Raw genomic sequence first — 20,944 nt, 5'->3', positions numbered from 1 at the left:
TCCTTCCCCTCTGTCTACTCCTGCCAGAATCCTCTCTCTTACTCCCCCGTATCAAATTTTTGCTTTCCGAAAAATCATAAAAGAAAAAATAATCTCTGCTGCTTCTACCCCATTTCTCTGCTCCCTTTTGTGAAAACCTCTGCAAAGAGTTGCCCATACATACCATCTCCAATTCTTCTCTTCCCATTCCAATCATGCTTTTTCATTCTTACTATTTCACCAAAACAGCTTTTGTCAAGTGTCTCAATGACCTCCACATTACTAACTCCAATGGCTAACCGTCATTCCTCATCTTACTTGACCTAGCAACACCAGAGCTGATCACTTGCTCCTTGATACGTTTTCCTCATTTGGCTTTTAGGCCACCACACTCCACATTCTTCTGGTTTTCTTCTTACCTAAATACTTTTTACTTCCTCTTGCCCCTGACCTCTTAATGCTGAGTGCTCCAGGAATCATACTCAGTCCTCTTCTCTATATTTCCTCCCTTGGGGATCTCACTGATATAATGGCTTTAAATTCCATCTATATAGAGATGCCTGAGTGGCTCAGTTGGTTAAGCGTCTGCCTTCGGCTCAGGTCATGATCCCAGGGTCCTGGGATCGAGCACCGCATAGGGCTCCCTACTCCGCGGGGAGCCTGCTTCTCCCTCTGCCTGCCGCTCCCCCTGCTTGTGTGTGCTCTCTCTCTCTCTCTCTCTCTCACAAATAAATTAATAAAATCTTAAAAAAAAACTTAAAAAAAAATAAATTCCATCTATATATCAATGACTCCCAAATGTAGCCCAGATCTCTCTCCTAAACTACAGACTAATATATTCAACTCCCTACTAGATACTTCCACTTGGTTATCACATGTCCAAAATGGAACTCTTGATCTTCCCTCAAAACCTCTTCTTTACTACTCAGTAGATGGCAACTCCATCTTTCCAGTTGTTCAGACCAAAACCAGGATTTATCTTGGCCCTTTTTCTCATACTCCATATCTAAGCTACCAGAAAATCCTTAGCTCTACCTTAAAAACATACCCAGAATCCAACATTTCTCACAATCTCCATCTTCTCTGCAGTAGTACATAAGCCTCTTAACTCATGTCCTTACTTCTATCATTACTTGCCTACAATTATTCTCAACCCAGTAGGCAGAATGATTTTCTAAAATATAAGTCAGATCATGTCACTCTTCCATACAAAATCCTCCAATGGCTCCCCTTCATTTCACTTAGAGAAAAGCCAAAGGCCTTACAATGACTTACAAGAACCTACATAATCCAGTCCTCAGTACTCTCTGATCTCAGCCCCCCACCTTTCCTTGGCTCACTCCATTCCAACCACACTGGTATCCTTGATCTTCTGAGAACACTCCAGGCATGCTCCTGTCTTAGCACCTTTACATTAGCCATCCTCTCTAAGAGGATCTCCTAAGAGTCTTCCCTCAGCTCATAGCCATTCCCTTACTTTCTTCAAGTGTCTGAGAAGTTGTATCTGGACCACCCTACCACTCCAATCACCCTATTTAATGATACAACCTGTTCTCCACTTTCCCTTTACTTTTCTCTATAGCACTTATCCCCTTCTAACATACTGCAAAATTTTTGTATTTATTAAATTGTTTATGATATTTCTTTCATTAGAATGAGAAAAAACATAAGTGAACAATGATAAATATCCTATATACATCTCCATCCAATATCCACTATTTACTATACTTTTGTCCTGTTTCCAAAGGAATTCCCACCAACACTTGGGCTGCATTTCTCCAATCTTCTTCTTTCTCATATATGGATGCAAGATGCTGTCTTATTGAAGCAACCTGGAATAGTAGGTAGACATGTTAAATTATTTCAACTGACATTAGTGACTAAAATAAATGGAGGCTAAATTAATCTACTGTGATAATGCTTTCATTCAAAATATTAAGCTGACAAGTAAATAGTACTAGTTTAACTAGACCACCCCAATTTTTTTTTAATGAATTTTGCATTCACAGAATATCAAAATATTGAACTGAAATAACATATTTCTGCAATGTGGATTATGGCAATAATTTAAATATTAAATTTTACTTTTATGTTAACTGTATATATAATGCTAGCATTTTCCTATGATTTTAGCCTTATTAACAATTTTTCTGATTCTTAAAAATTGTCTAAAGAGTAATATTTGGTTTGTAAATCAAACTGTAATATCCAAGCAAATGTCAGCTGGAGTTACAACATCCTAATATTTAGTTTTACATTGTAACATGCTGTTTGGCACACTGTTTTGTCAAAAATAAAACTGGATGATCATCTCCTTTAAAAATGTCATAGTATCTCTCAAAATAACTGCTGCTATCTCATGTTCAAAAATCACTGCTCTAGATTTTTACCTGCTCCTCAAATGAAATGACTCTAGGCTGGATCTTTTCCAAGGTGAAATGATAGATTTCTTTGGCTGTGCTATCAGGCAGGTTAGGGAGATGTGTACAGAAATCAGTCAGCAACTGTCGAGAGATCACGAGACTGACATTCTCATTCACCACTTGTCAAAAAAAAATAAGAGATAAGAAAACATGAGTAATTTATAAATTTTCATTAAGCAATCAATTTTTACCTAAAATTAACATTAAGAACAATATAGATTAGTACAACCTTCACTGCATTATTCAGGGACTTCCATACCCATATCATCTTATATTACAGAATCAGTTTTCCTTATGCTGAATTATTTGATTACATAATGACTACACTAAAACAGTAAAAATCCCATAATTTTCCTAAGAAACAGACATGGCTGGGGAAAAGTTTCGTTTTACATTTGAGAATTTTATATTATTCCTTCTCTTCCTTATTGTTCTATAAAGGGAAGGCACAGAAACACCTATATTTTTATGTATGTACTTATATACCACCTGGTGACAAAAAGGAGTTAAAGAAGAAACAGATAATTTTCATGAAATTTAAATAAAGCAAGTAGTGACAGTTACCGCCACTTGTATTTTCCCAATAAAAACAACAAATAAGAACTGAAGTCAGCACTAGATGTACAGACCTATTTAATGACATAATTCATAAACATGTATGAGTTTTTATTACTGTATGTGATAAAGGATGAGAGCTCTGAAGCCTCGCTGCTTCCACCACTCCCGATCAGATGCCCTCCAACGTTTCTGTTTGCTCCTTTGAACAATGTGGCTAAGGCTGCTGAGAAGCTTAAATGCATTATACATAGAGCACTTTAAACAACATGGGGCACAAAGCACTCAACAAATGTTCATTATTATTATCACTATTATTATATTTTAAAAGATGCATCGTGCTTGTGACCACTGCTCAGATAAATTAAGTCTGAAATCAGCAGTTACTGGGAAAATAAATGATTGTTCAAAAACAGTTCAGCTGATGTAAATGATTTTCAGTAGACTGCTTTTCATTGGTTCACTGGATTCAAAGTTTATATAAAGATCAAAGTTTAAAGATCAAAATCACTATTCTTGGGGCGCCTGGGTGGCTCAGTTGTTAAGCGTCTGCCTTCGGCTCAGGTCATGATCCCAGGGTCTTGGGATCGAGCCCCGCATCGGGCTCCCTGCTCCGTGGGAAGCCTGCTTCTCCTTCTCCCACCCGCCCCGCTTGTGTTCCCTCTCTCGCTGTGTCTCTCTCTGTCAAATAAATAAATAAAATCTTAAAAAAAAAATCACTATTCTTTTGCTACTACAATGCAATATTCTCAATAAAACCATTCCTAACAGTTTTTCTGAAGCGACGGCCAGTTCAACACACATTGCAGGCCCCAATTTTTTGAGGCAGTAATTTACAGCAACCTGTAACAAGCTTGTAATCAGTTCGTGATATATTAATCATAATTCATTTGATACAGCTGAGAAAACACTTTCATTACAAGTATCATTAGGCACTTACGACTGTTAGAAATTCCTACATAAACTAGCACTTCTCATGAGAATGTGTGTGAAAGCACGCTGTACACTGTAAAGCACTCTCAAGTGTCCTTAATATTGTTAACTCAGTATCAATTCCAGCCTGAATTTTGAGTCATTTTCAAAATAACTGGATATGTTTGAAGTCAGGGAGTAGGTGAGAATGTCTTGAAGAATGGAAATGTCTAGTTCCCATTCAAATGGAATGTTCTTAACGTTAATAACGGTCAACACCTATATAGCGCTTATTATATGCCGGGTACTATTCAAAGCACTTTACTTGGTATATCAACTCATTTAACCTCCCAACATTTCTACAGGGTAGCTATTACATCCCCATTGTATAGACAAGGAAATGGAGGCACAAAGGAATTAACTTATCCAAGAACACACAACTAATAAAACAACAGACCAGACTGAATCTAGACTATTTTCCTTATCATTATGCTACACTGTCTTTCATCCATTACTGTATCAATTACTGTAGAAAACCTTAATTGGTAATGTAACTCTGAAGACAACTTACTGAAAAATTATCGAGTAGTAAAGCTTAAATTCTAAAATGAATTTCAATGTATATTTAAATTTAATCTCAATGAAAATTATATTGATAACTTGACATAAAACAAGCTTGAGCAAGCTTTGAAGTCCTAACTCAATAATACAAGGCAAACATGGAATCTTCATTCCACTTACTTGCTTCCACAAAAGCTTTCAAAGCTTCTAGTTGTTCTGCCCCAGATAACTGAATGGCTTTTTCCAGGATCTGACGATACCTAAAACAACACCAAATAAAAATAATGTTCGGAGAACACCATACTCTAATGCTAACTTTGATGTTTATTCATTTCTATTTATCCTGGTTTCTTTCATAGTGCTCTAGTTTGTGGTTTTCTTTATAGTACACCACAGATTTTTCTGTTGTTTTAAGTTCCTAGTCCATCATAAGAAACACTAAATCTGTAATTCTAAGGTGTCACTTCTAGTTTTCTTTACATTATACCACAATTTTTTTTTTTTTTTTTTTTACGTTTTCAAGCCCAGGAGCACCTGGCTGGCTTAGTTGATAGAGTATGAGACTCTTGATCTAAGGGATTGTGAGTTCAAGCCCCACAGTGGGCATAGAGCTTACTTCCAAAAGGAAAAAAAAAGTTCTCAAGCCCATCACAAGAAAACGAATCTGTAACTCTAAGTTACTGGATCTAAAGTGCCACTTTTTCTTGAAAAAGTTTTAGTTTTAAATTTAAACTAAAAAGTCAACTTTTGGGGTGCCTGAGTGGCTCAGTCGGTTGGGCATATGACTTGATTTCAGCGCAGGTTGTGATCTTGGGGTTGTGGGATCGAGCCCCCCCCCCGCCACGGCTCCATGCTCAGCACGAAGTCCGCTTGGAATTCTCTCTCTCCCTCTGCCCCTCCCGACACTTGGGTGCAGGCATGTGCACATGCTCTCTCTCTCTCTAATAAATAAATGAATGTTAAAAAAAAAAGTCTCTTATGCTTTGCCTTTCTCTCTTTAAAAATAAATAAGTCAACTTTCTTTCAAATGCCTTAAAAAATAAGTTATATTTCCTTCAATTGTGTATTACACAGACACACAAGAATGTTATTTGAGGTGACCCAGAACCTTTTCCTCTTGTGGGCCTAATGAAACTAGGGTCACCAACACTAGGATAGTGTTGATGAGGCAGTGAAACCAAGTATTAGGGACTGAATGTCTTAGTGTGTACAAAACAAACTCCACCAAGCCAAATGCACTGACAGAACACATCTTATGCTATCAGACAGTGCCTATATATTCTTTATTTGCAATCACTTCTAATAACTATTCTGCCTAATATTCATGACCACATAAGATTCAAATCAGCACTCTAAAAAGGATGGGAGAGAGGCGTCTGGGTGGCTCTGTTGGTTAATTGTCTGCCTTAGGCTCAGGTCATGATCTCAGGATCCTGGGATGGAGCCCCCAATTTGGGAATCCCTGCTCAGCAGGAAGTCTGCTTCTCCCTCTCCTTCTGCCCCTCCCCCCCCCACTCGTGCGCTTGCTCACGCTCTCTCTCTCAAATAAATAAAAATGTTAAAAAAAAAAAAAGATGGGGGAAATGCTAAAAACAGGAACAATGACAATTATTAGGCAATGGCAAATTCATTCCTAAAATATAAACTCTAGGAAGACAAGGATTTTTGTTTGTTTTGTTGACTGCTATACACACAATGCCTAAAGCAGCATATCACAAGCATTCAAATATTTAACGGTATTGGTAAATAATAATACAGTATTTTATTTCTTAAACTGAGTGGTGGGTACACAAGTATTATACTATTTTTTATCCCTTCTGTCTTAATAGTAATATTTATTAGAAGCATTAGTTAATGCATTTTACAAACCTAATAGTATCAATTATTCAGAACGTCATCCAGAATATAGTCAAGAAATAAAAATATACAAATAGGAAAATATATATATACAAATAGGGCCCAAACTCATTCAAATTTATAATTTGTATTTTGTAGGGCACACCCTCAAGCTACCATTCAACACTTACTGATTCTCAACCCATACAGTATTCTCTGAACCCTGGTTATATGATTTCTCAAAAACACGATGAATCAAATTGACTTGTAAGAAAGATAAACTGACAGGGCGCCTGGGTGGCTCAGTTGGTTGGGCGGCTGCCTTCGGCTCAGGTCATGATCCTGGAGTCCCTGGATCGAGTCCCGCATCGGGCTCCCTGCTCAGCGGGGAGTCTGCTTTTCCCTCTGACCCTCCCCCATCTCATGTACTCGCTCTCTCTCATTCTCTCTCTCTCAAATAAATAAATAAAATCTTTAAAAAAAAAAAAAAAAAGAAAGATAAACTGACAGAAAAGGCAGCAAACTCCAAAAGAAGAGAGAAACTACTCTAATAAAGCAAGGAAATATTATTAAGCTTTAAATAAAAATTGATAGTTTTAAAATTATTTTTAAAATTTGAGGGACAGTATTCAGTTATCTGAAAATTCATTAACATGGAATATCTCATTCTTTCTATATAGACACATACACACACATGCACATATACTATTTCCCATATCTATATTTATACATCTACTTTATTGCTCTGGGCATTTAAGTTAATACAGTCAATGCTTTATTCATTTTTGATTGACTTATTATTCATATTCTTCATATTCATGGCTAAGCCCCCTTAATCTTATATCCCTATAGATTATTTTATACTAACAATATTATACTCAAATATGACAATGTCCCACAGAAATTTTCTGATTAACCTGCTTTAAGTCATTGTTTTGTAACTTATCAACTAATCTGTATTAAAAACACACCAAAAAAACCTCTAAAAAGGATAAAACTTCTACATTAACTACATCATACAACTTGCATTACAAATTGCCTACCCAAATTCTCAACTTTTATTGATTAAGAAAGTGAGGTGCAGAGTTCGGGCTAGATGCTATCTTACTCATTCTCTAATATGTAAATTCTAGTATCTAAAAATAAGAAATTACTTTTTTACAATAATAATAAGGAATGACTAATAAACCTAATTTAAATCTGGGATTTAAATAATCAATCGGGCACCTGGATGGTTCAGTCAGTTAAGCGTCTGCCTTCAGCTCAGGTCATAATCCCAGAGTCGCAGGATTGGGCCCCCAGTCAGGCTTCCTGCTCAGTGGGGAGTCAGCTTCTTCCTCTCCCTCTGCTCCTCCTCCCTCTTGTGCTCTCTCTCTCTCTCGCTCACTCTCTAATAAAATCTTAAAAAAAATAATCATTTAATATTGCCATATTAAATCATCCAAAAATGCTAATTGAGCACCTAAGCTTTTTAAAATGCTAATATAAGATTCTGTGTATGATACTAAAGAGATTTTAAATAACCTTAGTCTTTGAAGATATAATATAGTCGGGCAAATAAAAATTTTAAAATCAAATAATATTATCATATTAAATTAAAATAAAACAAAAGTTACTGAAATGAATAAAACTGAACAATATAAGAAATATGACTGTAAGAACTAATAAATGAATTTGGTAAAGTGGGGTACAAAATCAATGCTTGAAAATTTGTTGTGTTTCCAATAGCCAAGCTATGCAAAGAGCCCAGATGTCCATCAATAGATGCGTGGATAAAGAAGATGCCGTACATATACAGACACACACATACACACATACACACACACATAATGGAATATTACTCAGCCATCAAAAAGAATGAAATCTTGCCATTTGCAATGATGTGGATGAACTAGAGGGTATTATGCTAAATGAAGTAAGTCAGTCAGAGAAAGACAAATATATGATTTCACTCACATGTAGAATTTCAGAAACAAAAATGATGAACATGAGGGAAGGGAAGGAAAAATAAAATAAGAAGGAAACAGAGAGGGAGACAAACCATAAGAGACTCTTAACTGTAGGAAACAAACTAAGGGTTGCTGGAGGGAAGGTGGGTGGAAAGATGGGGTAACTGGATGATGGGCATTAAGGAGGGCACATGATGTAATGAGCACTGGGTATTATATGCAACTGATGAATCCCTAACTTCTACCTCTGAAACTATTAATATACTGTATGTTAATTAAATTGAATTTAAATTTTAAAAAATCTGTTGTGTTTCTAAACACTAGAAAACATCCTATTTACAATTACATCAAAAAGAAAAAAATAACTAGGAATAAATTTAACCCAGGTGAAAGATCTGTACACTGAAAACTATAAGATATTGATGAAAAAAACTGAAGACATAAATAAAAGGAAAGACATTCCATAGTCATGGATTGAAAGTATTAATATTGTTAAAATGCCCATACTACCCAAAGCAATCTACAGATTCAATGAAATCCCTATCAAAATTCCAATGGCATTTTTCACAGAAATAGAACAAACAACTAAAATTTGTATGCAACCATAAAAGACCTTGAATAACCAAACAATCTTGAGAAAAAACAAGTTGGAGGCATCACACTCCCTGATTTCAAATTATTACAAAGCTATAGTAATCAAAATGGTATGGTATCAGTATGGACACAGACACATAGATCAATGGAACAGAACAGAGAGCCCAGAAATAAACCTGCACATATATGGTCAATTAATTTATAACAAAGGAGGCAAGAATATACAATGGGGAAAGGACGGTGTCTTCAATAAATGGTGCTGAGAAAAATGGACAGCCACATGAAAAATAATGAACCTGGACCACTATCTTACCCCATACCAAAAATAAACTCAAAATGAATTAAAGACTTGAATGTAAGACCTGAAACCATAAAACTCCTAGAATAAAACATAGGTGGTAAGCTTCTCAACATTGGTCTTAGCAATATCTTTTTAGATCCAACTTAAGAAGCGGTGACAACAAAAGCAAAAATAAATAAAGGGGATTATACAAAACTAAAAAGCTTCAAGTGAAGAAAAACATCAACAAAATAAAAAGGCAACCTATAGAATGGGAGGTTATCTGATAAGGGTTAACATCTAAAATATATTTAAGAAACTCATACAACTCAATAGCAAAAAATAAATAAATAAAAGAGTGATTAAAAAATGGCAGAGGGGGACACCTGAATGGCTCAGTTGGTTAAGCATCTGACTCCTGATTTTGGCTCAGATCATGATCTCAGGGTTGTCAGATGGAACCCCACATCAGGCTCCGCCCCAGGCATGAAGCCTACTTAAGATTCTCTCTCTCCTCTTCCTCTCTCTCCCCAACCCCCTGTTCACTCTCTCTCTCTCTCTCTCTCAAAAAAGAAAAGGGGGGGGGGGGCAGAGGAACTGAATAGACATTTTCCCAAAGATAAACATGGCCAAAAGGCACATGAAAACAGGTTCAACATCACTAATAATCTGAGAAATACAAGTCAAATCCACAATAAGATATCACCTCACACCTGTTAGAATGGCTATTATTAAAAAGACAAGAAATAACAAGTGTTGGTGAAGATACACAGAAAAGGGAACCTTCATGTTCTGTTGGTGGGAATGTAAATTAGTGCAGCCACTATGGAAAATGGTATAAAGATGTCTCAAAAAAAAAAAAAAAATCCATATTGTGATCCAACAATTCTACTGGGTATTTATCCAAAGAAAATGAAAACGTTAGTTTGAAAAGACATATAAACTCCTATGTTCATTGCAGCATTATTTACAATAACCAAGATATAGAAACAACTGAAGTGTTCATCTATGAATGAATGGATAAAGAAAATGTATGTAAATACAATGGAATATTAATTCAGCCATAATAAAGGAAGAAAATCTTGCCTTTTGCAACAAGACAGATAGATCTTGAGGGCATTATGCTAAGTGAAATAAGTCAGACAGAGAAAGACAAATACCACATGATCTCTCTTACAGTGGAATCTAAAATAAAACCAAACCAAATACAAAGATGCAGATCAAATTGGTGGCTGCCAGAGGCAAGAAGTGGGGTATAAGAAAATGGGTGAAAGTGGTCAAAAGATACAAACTTCCAGTTATAAATAAGTCAAGGGGATGGAATGTACACCATGGTGACTGTAGTTAATAATACTGTGTATTGCATACTTGAATGCTGCTAAAAAAGTAGTTCTTAAAAGTTCTTGCCACAAGAAAAAAAAATTTTGTAAGAATAAAAAATGGATACGTTTCTTTGAAATTAAGAATATCTACCAAAGTCACCATTAAAAAGTGAGAGATATTTTCCTCAGCTGCCTCTAAGGTGCTCGGTCCTTCCAAGGAAGCTAATGCCATGATGGGGTGAGGCCCTCACCATCCGCTGACTAGCACCGCACCAGGCAGTGCCCCCTCGGCACTTGCCCACACCATGGCCTCCATCTTGGAGCTCGCCTGCACCTGCTTGGCCCTCATCCTGCAGGACGATGAGGTCACAGAGGCTAAGATCAATGCCTTCATTAAAGTAGCACGTATGAATGTTGAACCTCTCTGGCCGGGCTTATTTGCAAAGGTCCTGGCCAATGTCAACATCGGGAGCCTCATCTGCAACATAGGGGCTGGGAGAGCCGCCCCAGCAGCTGGCGCTGTCCTGCTCCTTCCACCACTGCTGCTCCAGCTGAGAGGAAAGTGGAAGCAAAGAAAGAAGAATAGAAGAATCAGAGGAGTCTGATGATGACATGGGCTTCGGTCTTTTTGATTAAGCCTCTTCTGTAACCTGTTCAATAAAAAGCTTAAAAAAAAAAAAGTGAAACATGCAAGCCACAGATAGAAAAGATACCTGCGATCCATGTATTTGGCAAAAAAACCTCCCATCCAGAATACACTTAAAACTCCTGTAAATCAATAAAAGATGAACAACCCAATTAAAGAACAGATAAAATGCTTAAATAAGCACTTTAGAGATAATATCCAAATGCCCAATAAGCATATTAAAAGGTACCAAATAACCTCAATATTCATTAGGTTAATGCAAATTACAGGCACAAGTAGGTACTATTATACTTCCACTAAAATGAGTAATATTAAAAACACTAACAAATTTGAGTGTTGGTGAGGATGTAGGGGAACTAATCTCATCTATCCCTGATGGAAGTATAAAGTGATCTACACTCTGGAAAACCACTGGCAGTTATCTACTAAAACTAAACATGTCCTCTATAACACAAATATTCCACTCTTGGGTACATATCCAAGAGAAATGAATGTCTATGTCCATAAAAAGATAAATACAAAAATTTTCAGAGTAGCTTTATTCATAATAGCTCTAAACTAGAAAAAATTTTAAATCTCATCAAAAGAAAGGCCCACTAATAAAATGGAATTCTACAAATCAATAATGAATGCTTCATGCATGAATGTATCTCACAGATATTATGCTGAGTGAAATAGGACAGACACAAAAGGGTATACACTGAATGGTTCCATTTATGTGCATTTCAAGAACAGGAAAACCCAAATCACAGTGACGGAAGTAGAATAGTGGTTATATTCGGGGGTAGTGACTGGGAAGGGGCATGAGGGAACCTCTGGGCATGTTGGAAATATTCCCAGCTTGATCTGGATAGTTGTTACATATCTATGCATGTGAGAAAATGTATTGGGCTCTACTCTTAAGAGTAATGTACTCAGGGGCGCCTGGGTGGCTCAGTCGTTAAGCGTCTGCCTTTGGCTCAGGTCATGATCCCAGGGTCCTGGGATTGATCCCTGCATCGGGCTCCCGGCTTGGCGGGAGGCCTGCTTCTCCCTCTCCCACTCCCCCTGCTTGTAGTCCCTCTCTCACTGTGTCTCTCTCTGTCAAATAAATAAAATCTTTAAAAAAAAAAAAAAAGAGTAATGTACTCAACGCAATGTACTTTAAAATATACAGGTACATATAAACCCACACATATTTTATATTTTAATAGAAAGTAAAAACAAAATTAAAAAAGAGAGATGAAAAATGAAGAGGTTAATACTTTAATTCAGAAAAGAGTAAAACCAAAAGGGGTTAGATTAGCTAGAGAAGGCTCCATGGATAAAACATCTTTTTACTGAGCACTCAATAGAAAAAATGGAAAAGTGATTGATATGGAGAACATGACAAATACCAAATACATTTTCCTTAAAAAATATTATGGAGGTGGGTGCCTGGGTGGCTCAGTTGGTTAAGCATCCAACTTTTGGTTTCAGTTCAGGTCTTGATCTCATGGTTGTGAGTTCAAGCCCTGCGTTGGGCTCCACGCTGGACATGGAGCCTACTTAAAAAAAAAAAAAAAAAATTATGGGGGAAAATAAATTTAACTAAGGTGCTTGCATCTGCCCTATCCATTTATCATCATCAACAAATGTTTACTGAGCACGCATTTATGTCTATGAACTAAAGTTCACTATGTTGATTCCTGATTTCTTGGCACCTAAATCTGAAGGTAAATAAAATATACCCACATGAAAATGTATCACAGTCACTATTTAGAATCAAAATGAGTAGAATAGGTATTAGTAGATCTTTCACCTATGGTAATGATGAATTAGATGACTGGACCAACCCTACCTCAAAACAAAAACAAAAACATAAAAAGCTGAAAGAAATGCAAAAAAAAAATAACAATAATAGCATAAAATCCTAACAAGAAAGAAGAAACAGGAGAGGATGAGTACAAAGAGCTTCTGCCTGTGAAAAGCCAGGTGAGAGGCAGAGTGGCACTTCTGGTGGGCTCTGCCTTGGGGCATTCTGCCAATCTCCTAGAAACACTGAGAGGCAAGTTGTAATTTTTGGCCAACTACAGAGCTAAAAGAAAAGGAATCTGAGATCCATGCTTTCCAAAGGAGGAAACACTACCACTTTGGAAATAAGATTACAATTTCTATTCTAAGGATCATCAAGGTAAACCAAAAAATTCTGAAGCCTTGATGCTAGACAGCTATCACCCTCAGGTGACTGGCAGAAGGAAATGAAAATCCTCCATGAAAGGTTACATCCTAAGCCTCCAAATGTTGAAAAGTATATTTTTAAATAACTTGCCCAACAAAGATCACAAGGCACATTACAATATGAGCTAGAATCAACAAAAGCAACAGACAATAGCAACAAGCAGGGACTCCAGATACTGGAGACTATCAGAAAGACTGTAGTACAATTACATTTATCATGTTTACAGAGATAAACTCAGGCTTCAAAGTTTCAGCAAGAAACTGAGAACCATAAAAAATGTCATTTGAAGAAAGAACCACTGAGGCACCTGGCTGGCTCAGTCGGTAGAGCACGCGAATCTCCATCTCAAGGTCATGAGTTCAAGCCCCACGTCAGGTGTGTAGCCTACTTAAAATAAAAAATTTTAGGGGTGCCTGGGTGGCTCAGTCGTTAAGCGTCTGCCTTCAGCTCAGGTCATGATCCCAGGGTCCTGGGATCGAGCCCCGCGTTGGGCTCCCTGCTCTGCAGGAAGCCTGCTTGTGTTCCCTCTCTCGCTGTGTCTTTCTCTGTCAAATAAATAAATAAAATCTTAAAATAATAATAATAATAATAATAATAATAAATAAATAATTTTAAAAATATATTAAAAAAAGAAAGAAAAGAAAAAAGAACCACCAAAAACTACAGAACTAAAAAATACTATATCCAAGCTTACTCAATGAAGTTCTTAACAGGAGATTAAACACATTTGAAAACCTGATAAACTAGGAGGCAGGACAGAAAAACCTATCCAGAATAAAGCATTGCAAAGTAAGTACAGAAGACAGGGTAAGAGACATAGAGGTCACAGTAAGAGGGCCTAACAGGTGTTTCACTGGAGTCCTAGAGAAGAAAACAGAATGGGACACAGGCTACATTTGAAAATATATGGCTGAAACATCCCAGGACCATGAAAGAATCTATCTGATTCAATAAATACAGTGAAGCACAACCAGGATAATGCAGTAGAGTATTTACAAACAAAAATAAAATAAAATAAAATAAAAAACAATGCAATGTGACTCTGTAGCTCTTCACATCGAAAGGTAGAGTTTCTTTTCCCACCCTTTGATCTGAGCTTGTTTTGATTAATAGAATTTGATAGAAGTGAAGTGCCTGTTCTGAACCTAGACAGACCTCAAGAGGTCTTATATGTGTCTTTTTCTCTTGTAACCCTACTGTGGCCACATGAACAAGATCAGGCTAACCTATTGGATAATGAAATATGTAGCCCAGTCACCTCCACTGCCCCCGCCAACACAGCAAAGCAGCAGTGCCTACCTAACCTGCAGCTGACTACAGACACATGTAGGACACATGTGTGGAACCCAGACCATGCAGAACAGAGAACCATCCAGCTAGGCCCAGCCAACCAACAGAATTATAAGTAAATGATTGTTGTTTTAATCCACGAAGTTTTAGAGTGGTTTATTTCATAGCAAAAGCCAAGTGACAGAGAAATAAACAAATCCACATAGACACATCACAAAGAAGTTTCAGAAAATTAAACAATTTGTAATTTCCTTACAAATCAAAACCACAATGAGATACCACTTCACACCACTCAGAATGACTAAAATTAACCACTCAGGAAACAACACATGTTGGCGAGGATGCAGAGAAAGGGGAACTGTCTTACACTGTTGGTGGGAATGCAGCCAATCTGGAAAACAGTATGGCGTTTCCCCAAAAAGTCAAAAATAGAACTACTCCAGGACTCAACAATTGCACTAGTTAGGTATTTATTTACCCAAAGGATACAAAAATAGTGACTCGAAAGAGCACATGCACCCCAATGTTTATAGCAGCAATGTCCACAATAGCCAAACTATGGAAAGAACCCAGATGTCCATCAGCAGATGAATGGATAAAGAAGATGTGGTGTATATACACACATACACACAAAATGGAATATTACTCAGTTGTCAAAAAGAATGAAATCCTGCCATTTGCGACCACACGGATGGAACTAGAGTGTACTTTGTTAAGCGAAGTAAGTCGGTCAGAGAAAAACAAATATATGATTTCACTAATATGTGGAATTTAAGAAACAAAACAGATGAACATAGGGGAAGGGAAGGAAAAATAAGATAAAAATAGAGAAGGAGGCAAACCATGAGACTCCTAACTATAAGAAACAAATTGAGGGTTGCTGGAGGGGAGGTGGGTGGGGAGGATGGGGTAATTGGATGATGGGTAGTAAAGAGGGTACTTGATGGCATGAGCACTGGGTGTTATATGCAATTGATGAATGACTGAATTCTACCCCTGAAGCTAATAATATACTATATGTTAACTAAATTGAATTTAAATAAAAAAATTTTTTAAAAGAAAATGACTGATAATATGTAAGAGAATCTCAGTAAGATTAACAACTGATTTCTCAGCATATTTTAATTTTAATTAAAATTTAAAATGTTAAAAAAAGAAATAATTTCCTAAATGAGGTTGATCTTTAAGCATTTTAAATATTTCAATGTAGTGTTAAGTGGGAAAGAGTGGAGGAAGACAGGTATTCTAGGCCAAAAAAAAAAAAAAATCACTATCTGAAATGTAATCTAGTTGGGGGAAGATAATATAAGGCCAAAAGGTAGATGTGTTTAGAATTAAGGGCTATGAACCAAGCAGATAGGTTGTATTATGGCCTTGCCACAAGCTATGTGACCTCAAGCAAGGTATTTCACCTCTGTACTTCAGTTTTCTCATATGTAATGTAAATTTTACTCATTAAGGATTAAAAAATGTAAATAAAGATGTGCTTGGCACATGGTAAACACCAGATGTTAGGGAACTTCACTCTTCAGATGGGAACCACTAAAACTTGTGTGTGGGAATAACAGAGAACCAGAGAATCTGAGTTATAAGGGGCCCTTGAGATTATATAGTCTTATCCTCTGGTGTGTATGTGTCCTCCATTTTTTGACAGTTCTATTCCATTCTATTACTAGAAAGTTCTAATCCAAAGTCCATCTCTGTAAGGCAGAGGAGTCTATTTTCTTTTCTGCAAAACAGCCTTCTTTTTAAAGATTTTATTTATTTATTTGACAGAGAAAGAGAGCGAGCACAAGCAGGGGGAGCGGGACAGGGAGAAGCAGGTTCCCCACTGAGAAGGGAGGATCCTGAGATTATGATCTGAGCTGAAGGCTGAGGTCTGAGCCACCCAGGCACCCCTGCAAAACAGCCTTTCTAATAGTCAAAGAGAGCTAAAAGGTCTCCCATTACTCTCTTTTCTCTATGCTAACAGCTTCTTGTAAAATGAAATGTTTAGACTCCAAAGGCCTGCTATCCTCTTCTGGGTACCTTCTACATTGAGAAGTGGGAAGACAAAAAAAAAAGGTCTTATTTCTATAGAAATAACTCAACAAAGACTACAATCCATAACATCATACCTGCCCTCAAAGAGATCACATTCTAATTGGAAAAGCAGACAAGTATACAGACAATTAAAACAATTAAGTGCTATGGTAGAGGTAAATACAATCTGCCACTGGGCATAAGAGCAACAAACCAGGTCCTGTGCGTGTGGGTATTTATGAGTGTGTGTGGGTGGCTGTTCAGAAAAGGCTTTTTGGAAGAAATAATATCTCAACTGAGTTTCAAAGAACTGAGTACGTTTTAGCTAAGAAATTAAGACAGGCTATCGTTAACAGCTACCTATTCAAATGGTCCCTCTTCAAGGCTCTCCTCTCTTCTAAAGTTTTGTATGAGATAATGATCATAATGCATAATATATACAAAAGTAGTTTATAAAATTTGCAAAAATGCATCTCATATGGCCAATTTCTTATGTCCACTTTAGATTATTGTGTTAATTCACAGTTATGAGAAAGCATTTCTAATTGAAGTTTGGGCAAGAAAAGCAGGCTGATAGGTTAAAAATAAGCTTTATAGAGTAGAAAAACCTGGGTTCAAATATAAGCTCTGCACCCTTCTAGCTATTCATTGATTCAACTAACACTTATTAAATAACTGCTCTGTTATAAATATTCTGCTAATTGCTGGAAACACACAGTATCAATATTTTAGAAATGAATTTACTCTGCCATCCCTTTATATGGACTGCTTTGTCACCCAACTCCTAACATAAATCCTAAAACTACTGATGTATTTCAAGAGTGCTTTCCTCATAGACATGTAGCTGGCAGAACTGTTTTGTTATGAAAATAAATATCCCAACACATTCCTGTAGAGATAGGACCAGATATGTACCTGTAGGCAAGGCCAAGACTTTCCTCAGAAAGCCCTGGCTAGGGGCGCCTGGGTGGCTCAGATGGTTGAGTGTCTGCCTTCGGCTCAGGTCACGATCCTAGGGTCCTGGGATCGAGTCCCGCATCGGGCTCCCTGCTAGGCGGGGAGCCTGCTTCTCCCTCTGCCTCTGCCTCTCTCTCTGTCTCTCTCTGACTCTCATGAATAAATAAATAAAACATTTAAAAAAAAAAAAAGAAAGCCCTGGCTATCAGTTATCAAGCACAACAATCTCAGGTGATAGACTATTACAATAATGGCCTCCAATGTATCATGCCCCATCTGTCCATGCCCCTTTCTAACGTAACTTGGCCACTCCTCCCAGAAAGAGGTAGACTCCATTTTTCCTTCCCTTGAATCTGGGCTGGTCTTGTGATTTACTTTGACCTGTTTTAGAGAACTGACATTATGAGATTTCCACAGCTAGCCTTAAGTGTGGCAGCTTCCACTCTCACCCTTTTGGAACACTTCTATGGCCCTATAAGGAACTACTGAATGAGAGACCATGTGGAGAGACAGAATCAGCCAGCAGCCTGATGTATATATGTGAGCCCATTTTAGCTCCACCAGCCCCAAATGAGCTGCCAGGTGACTCTGCACCTGCATGAGTAAGCCCGGCTTAGACGAGCAGAACAGTCCAGTCAACCCAAAGAATCCTGAAGAATAATAGTTGTTTTACACCACTAAGTTTTTGGTTTGTAACACAGTAATACATAACTAAAGTACCCTATAAGATAGGTACTATTGTTTACCTGCAATTCACAGCTGAGGAAGTAAATTCTTAGCTTAAGTTTCAGAATTCTGCAAACACTTGAAAAACTATATCTCTTCTGATACAGAATGTACTTCATTTTCTTCAACAAAACAAAAAAGAAAGCAAAGCGTGGGGGGAAATATAAGCTGAGCATGGGGAAAAATATATGATCATTTTACTTTCATCCAAATCTAAAAATTACATGCAGAAAGGATTAAACCGTGAATGAAGATAGTCGGTACTCTACGGAGTAGAAGACACATTCACCTTATTTACAATCCATGGAATAAGTCATTATATGTACTTACTAACTGCTTTATAATAATAATAGCAACAAAGATAATTTTGTGGCACTAAATGTCACACTGTTCTAAGCAACATGTGTGATATAAATGTATATACACACACATACTCATTTTGTCCTCAGACAAGTCCTATTATTCCCATTTTCATGAGAAGAAAACTGCACTACATAGTAGCGAAATCCAAGATACACAGCTAGATTTCCCAATGATAAAACTAGATTACATGTGCCACCAGAGAAAAGATAGCAGAGTTTTCATAAAACACAGCCAAGGTTTCAATGGCCAGGTTAGAGCAGGTGTATCCCATTTATGTAGATCAACATGATCTCAGCTGTCAGGATGTAAATATTACCATCAACTTGAGACGCATACTTTAAACAGAATACAAGTTCATTACAAAAGAACAGTGCTGTATAATCTACAAAAAGACAACGGACAATTATCTATCTACCTACCTACCTACCTACCTACGATTAACACTATTGTAACTGCTTGCATGACAGGCACATGTCACAAATTTTAACGTGGAGTGGATCTAACCCTTCAACGTAAATTCCGCAAAATTCCTAAACAATTCAGATTCCTGCAAATATCACTAATCTAGACATCCTGACTCACGTTGTGAGGGCGTTCCGCTTATGTGCCCCTCTTCAGAGTTGGTGGCGGAGAGAGAACCCAAAACACAAGGACTCACAGAAGATGGTCCGGGTGGTTCTGAACGACATGATAGCGGCCATACCTCCTCACCCCCGTCAGCCTCTAGAAGCCATCTCCCAGAAAACCCTGCATCGAGGTCCCAGAATATACATTTCCCTCAGTCAAAAAAAAAAAAAAAGGCCCAAAGAGAGACCAGAATCCGGTGTGAGAGGACAGCCAGGGATGGAAAGAGGCACCAGGGAAGGAAAAGAAGGCCGTGGGAGCAGTCGTCCCTCAGACCATGCTTCCAGAATCTTAACAGGTAAGGATGCTATCAAAGACAGAACAAGTTGACAGTCACCCCAAGTCTGCCCCTCCCCCCCCCGCCAGGGTTCCCTGCACCGGCTTTCTGCTGCTCCCAATTTTTGCGTCTACAAACGACCTCAGGCCCGCCCCCTTGGTCGTCAGGCCGTATCACATCCCAAAGCCGCCGTCAACACAAGAACAGGTCTATGGCTTCCCTCCCGACCTCCCAGGCCCCTGGGAAATACTCACTTGCCCGCAAGATCTTTATGAGAGCCGCTCGAATTCATGAGCTGGGCCAAATCCTGCCGCACGGCTGCCGCCATCTTTCTTCCAGCTCAGCAGAGGCTGCCGGGCCTCGCACAGCCGAAAAGAAAACGAGTGTAGTCCTCCAGACTGCAGCTAGAGGGAACCCGAGATGCCATAGAGTACCGACTGTGTGGGCCAGAGCGCCGGGTGTGAGAGCCTGCGCAAGGTCCGTCCCCAGAGTTGAGTGACGCGAAGCTCCACTCACGTCCGAGGCCCGCCCAGGATTCTCCCACAGGCTCAGGCTCGCGCGCTCCCACTTAGGATTGGCGGATGAAGTCCAAGGCGTGTGTTGCCTGTGCAACTCCAGTAAGTGCCGGGTACCCGAAATTGCCGCGTCGTCATTAATTAAGTTCCGTGTCTCACTTACGTGGTTTACTGTTGTTCCTAGTTCTTTAAGACAGTCCTTAAACTTCGTGTGTTAAAAACGAATTGCTTTTATGTCCAATTCACCACAGACTGGTACTGTTGTAAAATACAGTAAAAAAGGACGTATTTCTCCTTTGACTTTGTACCCTTTATATAGGTTGATCATGCATCCCAGTTTGTCCAGGATGATGCCATTTTCCGTCTGTTGTCCTGGAGTGATTATTAATAACACCCCCTTTCACTCTAGAAACTGTTCTATCTGGATGATAAATTATATGGTCACCTACCTTTATATGTAATTGTATTCATTACTCATGTATCCTTATGGAATTTCTTTACGCACATAAATGTAAATTGTTATCCTTTCTTTTTTTCATAGAAGATAACACACCGTATCATTATTCCCCTTGATTTTTTTCACTTTCTTTGGAGATCTTACCATGTATATCCAGAGAGCTTCCTCATCATTTTTTTTTTTTTGAACTGGAGAGTATTGCATATAATGAGGGGATGGTCATAGTTTATTTAATCTTTCTAACCAGACACTTAAATTGTTTTTAATCAATCAACCAGTGCTGCAGTAAAGAAGTTCCTACCAACAATATGTAGAAGTGCCATTTTCTACAGCCTTGCCTACAAAGGATATCAAACTTGAATTTTGTCCTCATGGTGTGTGATAAATAGAATGTTCCCTCTATTGGAAAAGGGAGAGAAGACTAGAACAAGGAAATTCTTTAAGAAAGTAATGTGG

The 20,944-nt window shown here is 37.9% G+C and overlaps 2 protein-coding genes and 1 pseudogene across 5 annotated transcripts in view; 2 read left to right on the top strand and 1 right to left on the bottom strand.

Moving 5' to 3' along the window:
- The window catches only part of COPS4 (COP9 signalosome subunit 4), a 39,812-nt gene extending 19,888 nt beyond the window's left edge, over positions 1-19,924 (bottom strand). For 2 of the 4 annotated variants that reach the window (XM_036121318.2, XM_036121321.2), the window contains exons 1-4: positions 19,771-19,924; positions 4,611-4,690; positions 2,370-2,521; positions 1,708-1,811 (exon numbers count right to left, since the gene is read on the bottom strand). In XM_036121318.2, coding sequence (XP_035977211.1) covers positions 1,708-1,811; positions 2,370-2,521; positions 4,611-4,690; positions 19,771-19,844 — 410 coding nt within the window. In that variant the 5' untranslated portion in view covers positions 19,845-19,924. Of the gene's footprint in view, positions 1-1,707; positions 1,812-2,369; positions 2,522-4,610; positions 4,691-7,493; positions 7,667-19,770 lie in introns of all 4 variants that reach the window. The other 2 variants (XM_078068864.1, XM_036121320.2) reach the window with 2 other exon arrangements.
- LOC118554040 (large ribosomal subunit protein P1 pseudogene) lies at positions 10,658-11,075 on the top strand (annotated as a pseudogene).
- Positions 19,925-20,048: 124 nt separating the features above from the next.
- Positions 20,049-20,944, top strand: part of LIN54 (lin-54 DREAM MuvB core complex component) — a 79,508-nt gene continuing 78,612 nt past the window's right edge. The window contains exon 1 of the mRNA XM_078068862.1: positions 20,049-20,133. Within this exon, the coding sequence (XP_077924988.1) occupies position 20,133 (1 nt within the window). The 5' untranslated portion in view covers positions 20,049-20,132. The remainder of the gene's footprint in view (positions 20,134-20,944) is intronic.

Source organism: Halichoerus grypus, chromosome 3 (assembly GCF_964656455.1).
Source record: "Halichoerus grypus chromosome 3, mHalGry1.hap1.1, whole genome shotgun sequence".
NCBI lineage: Eukaryota > Metazoa > Chordata > Mammalia > Carnivora > Phocidae > Halichoerus > Halichoerus grypus.
Note: the sequence above shows the minus strand (reverse complement) of the source record. Positions and strands in the feature narration are given on the sequence as shown.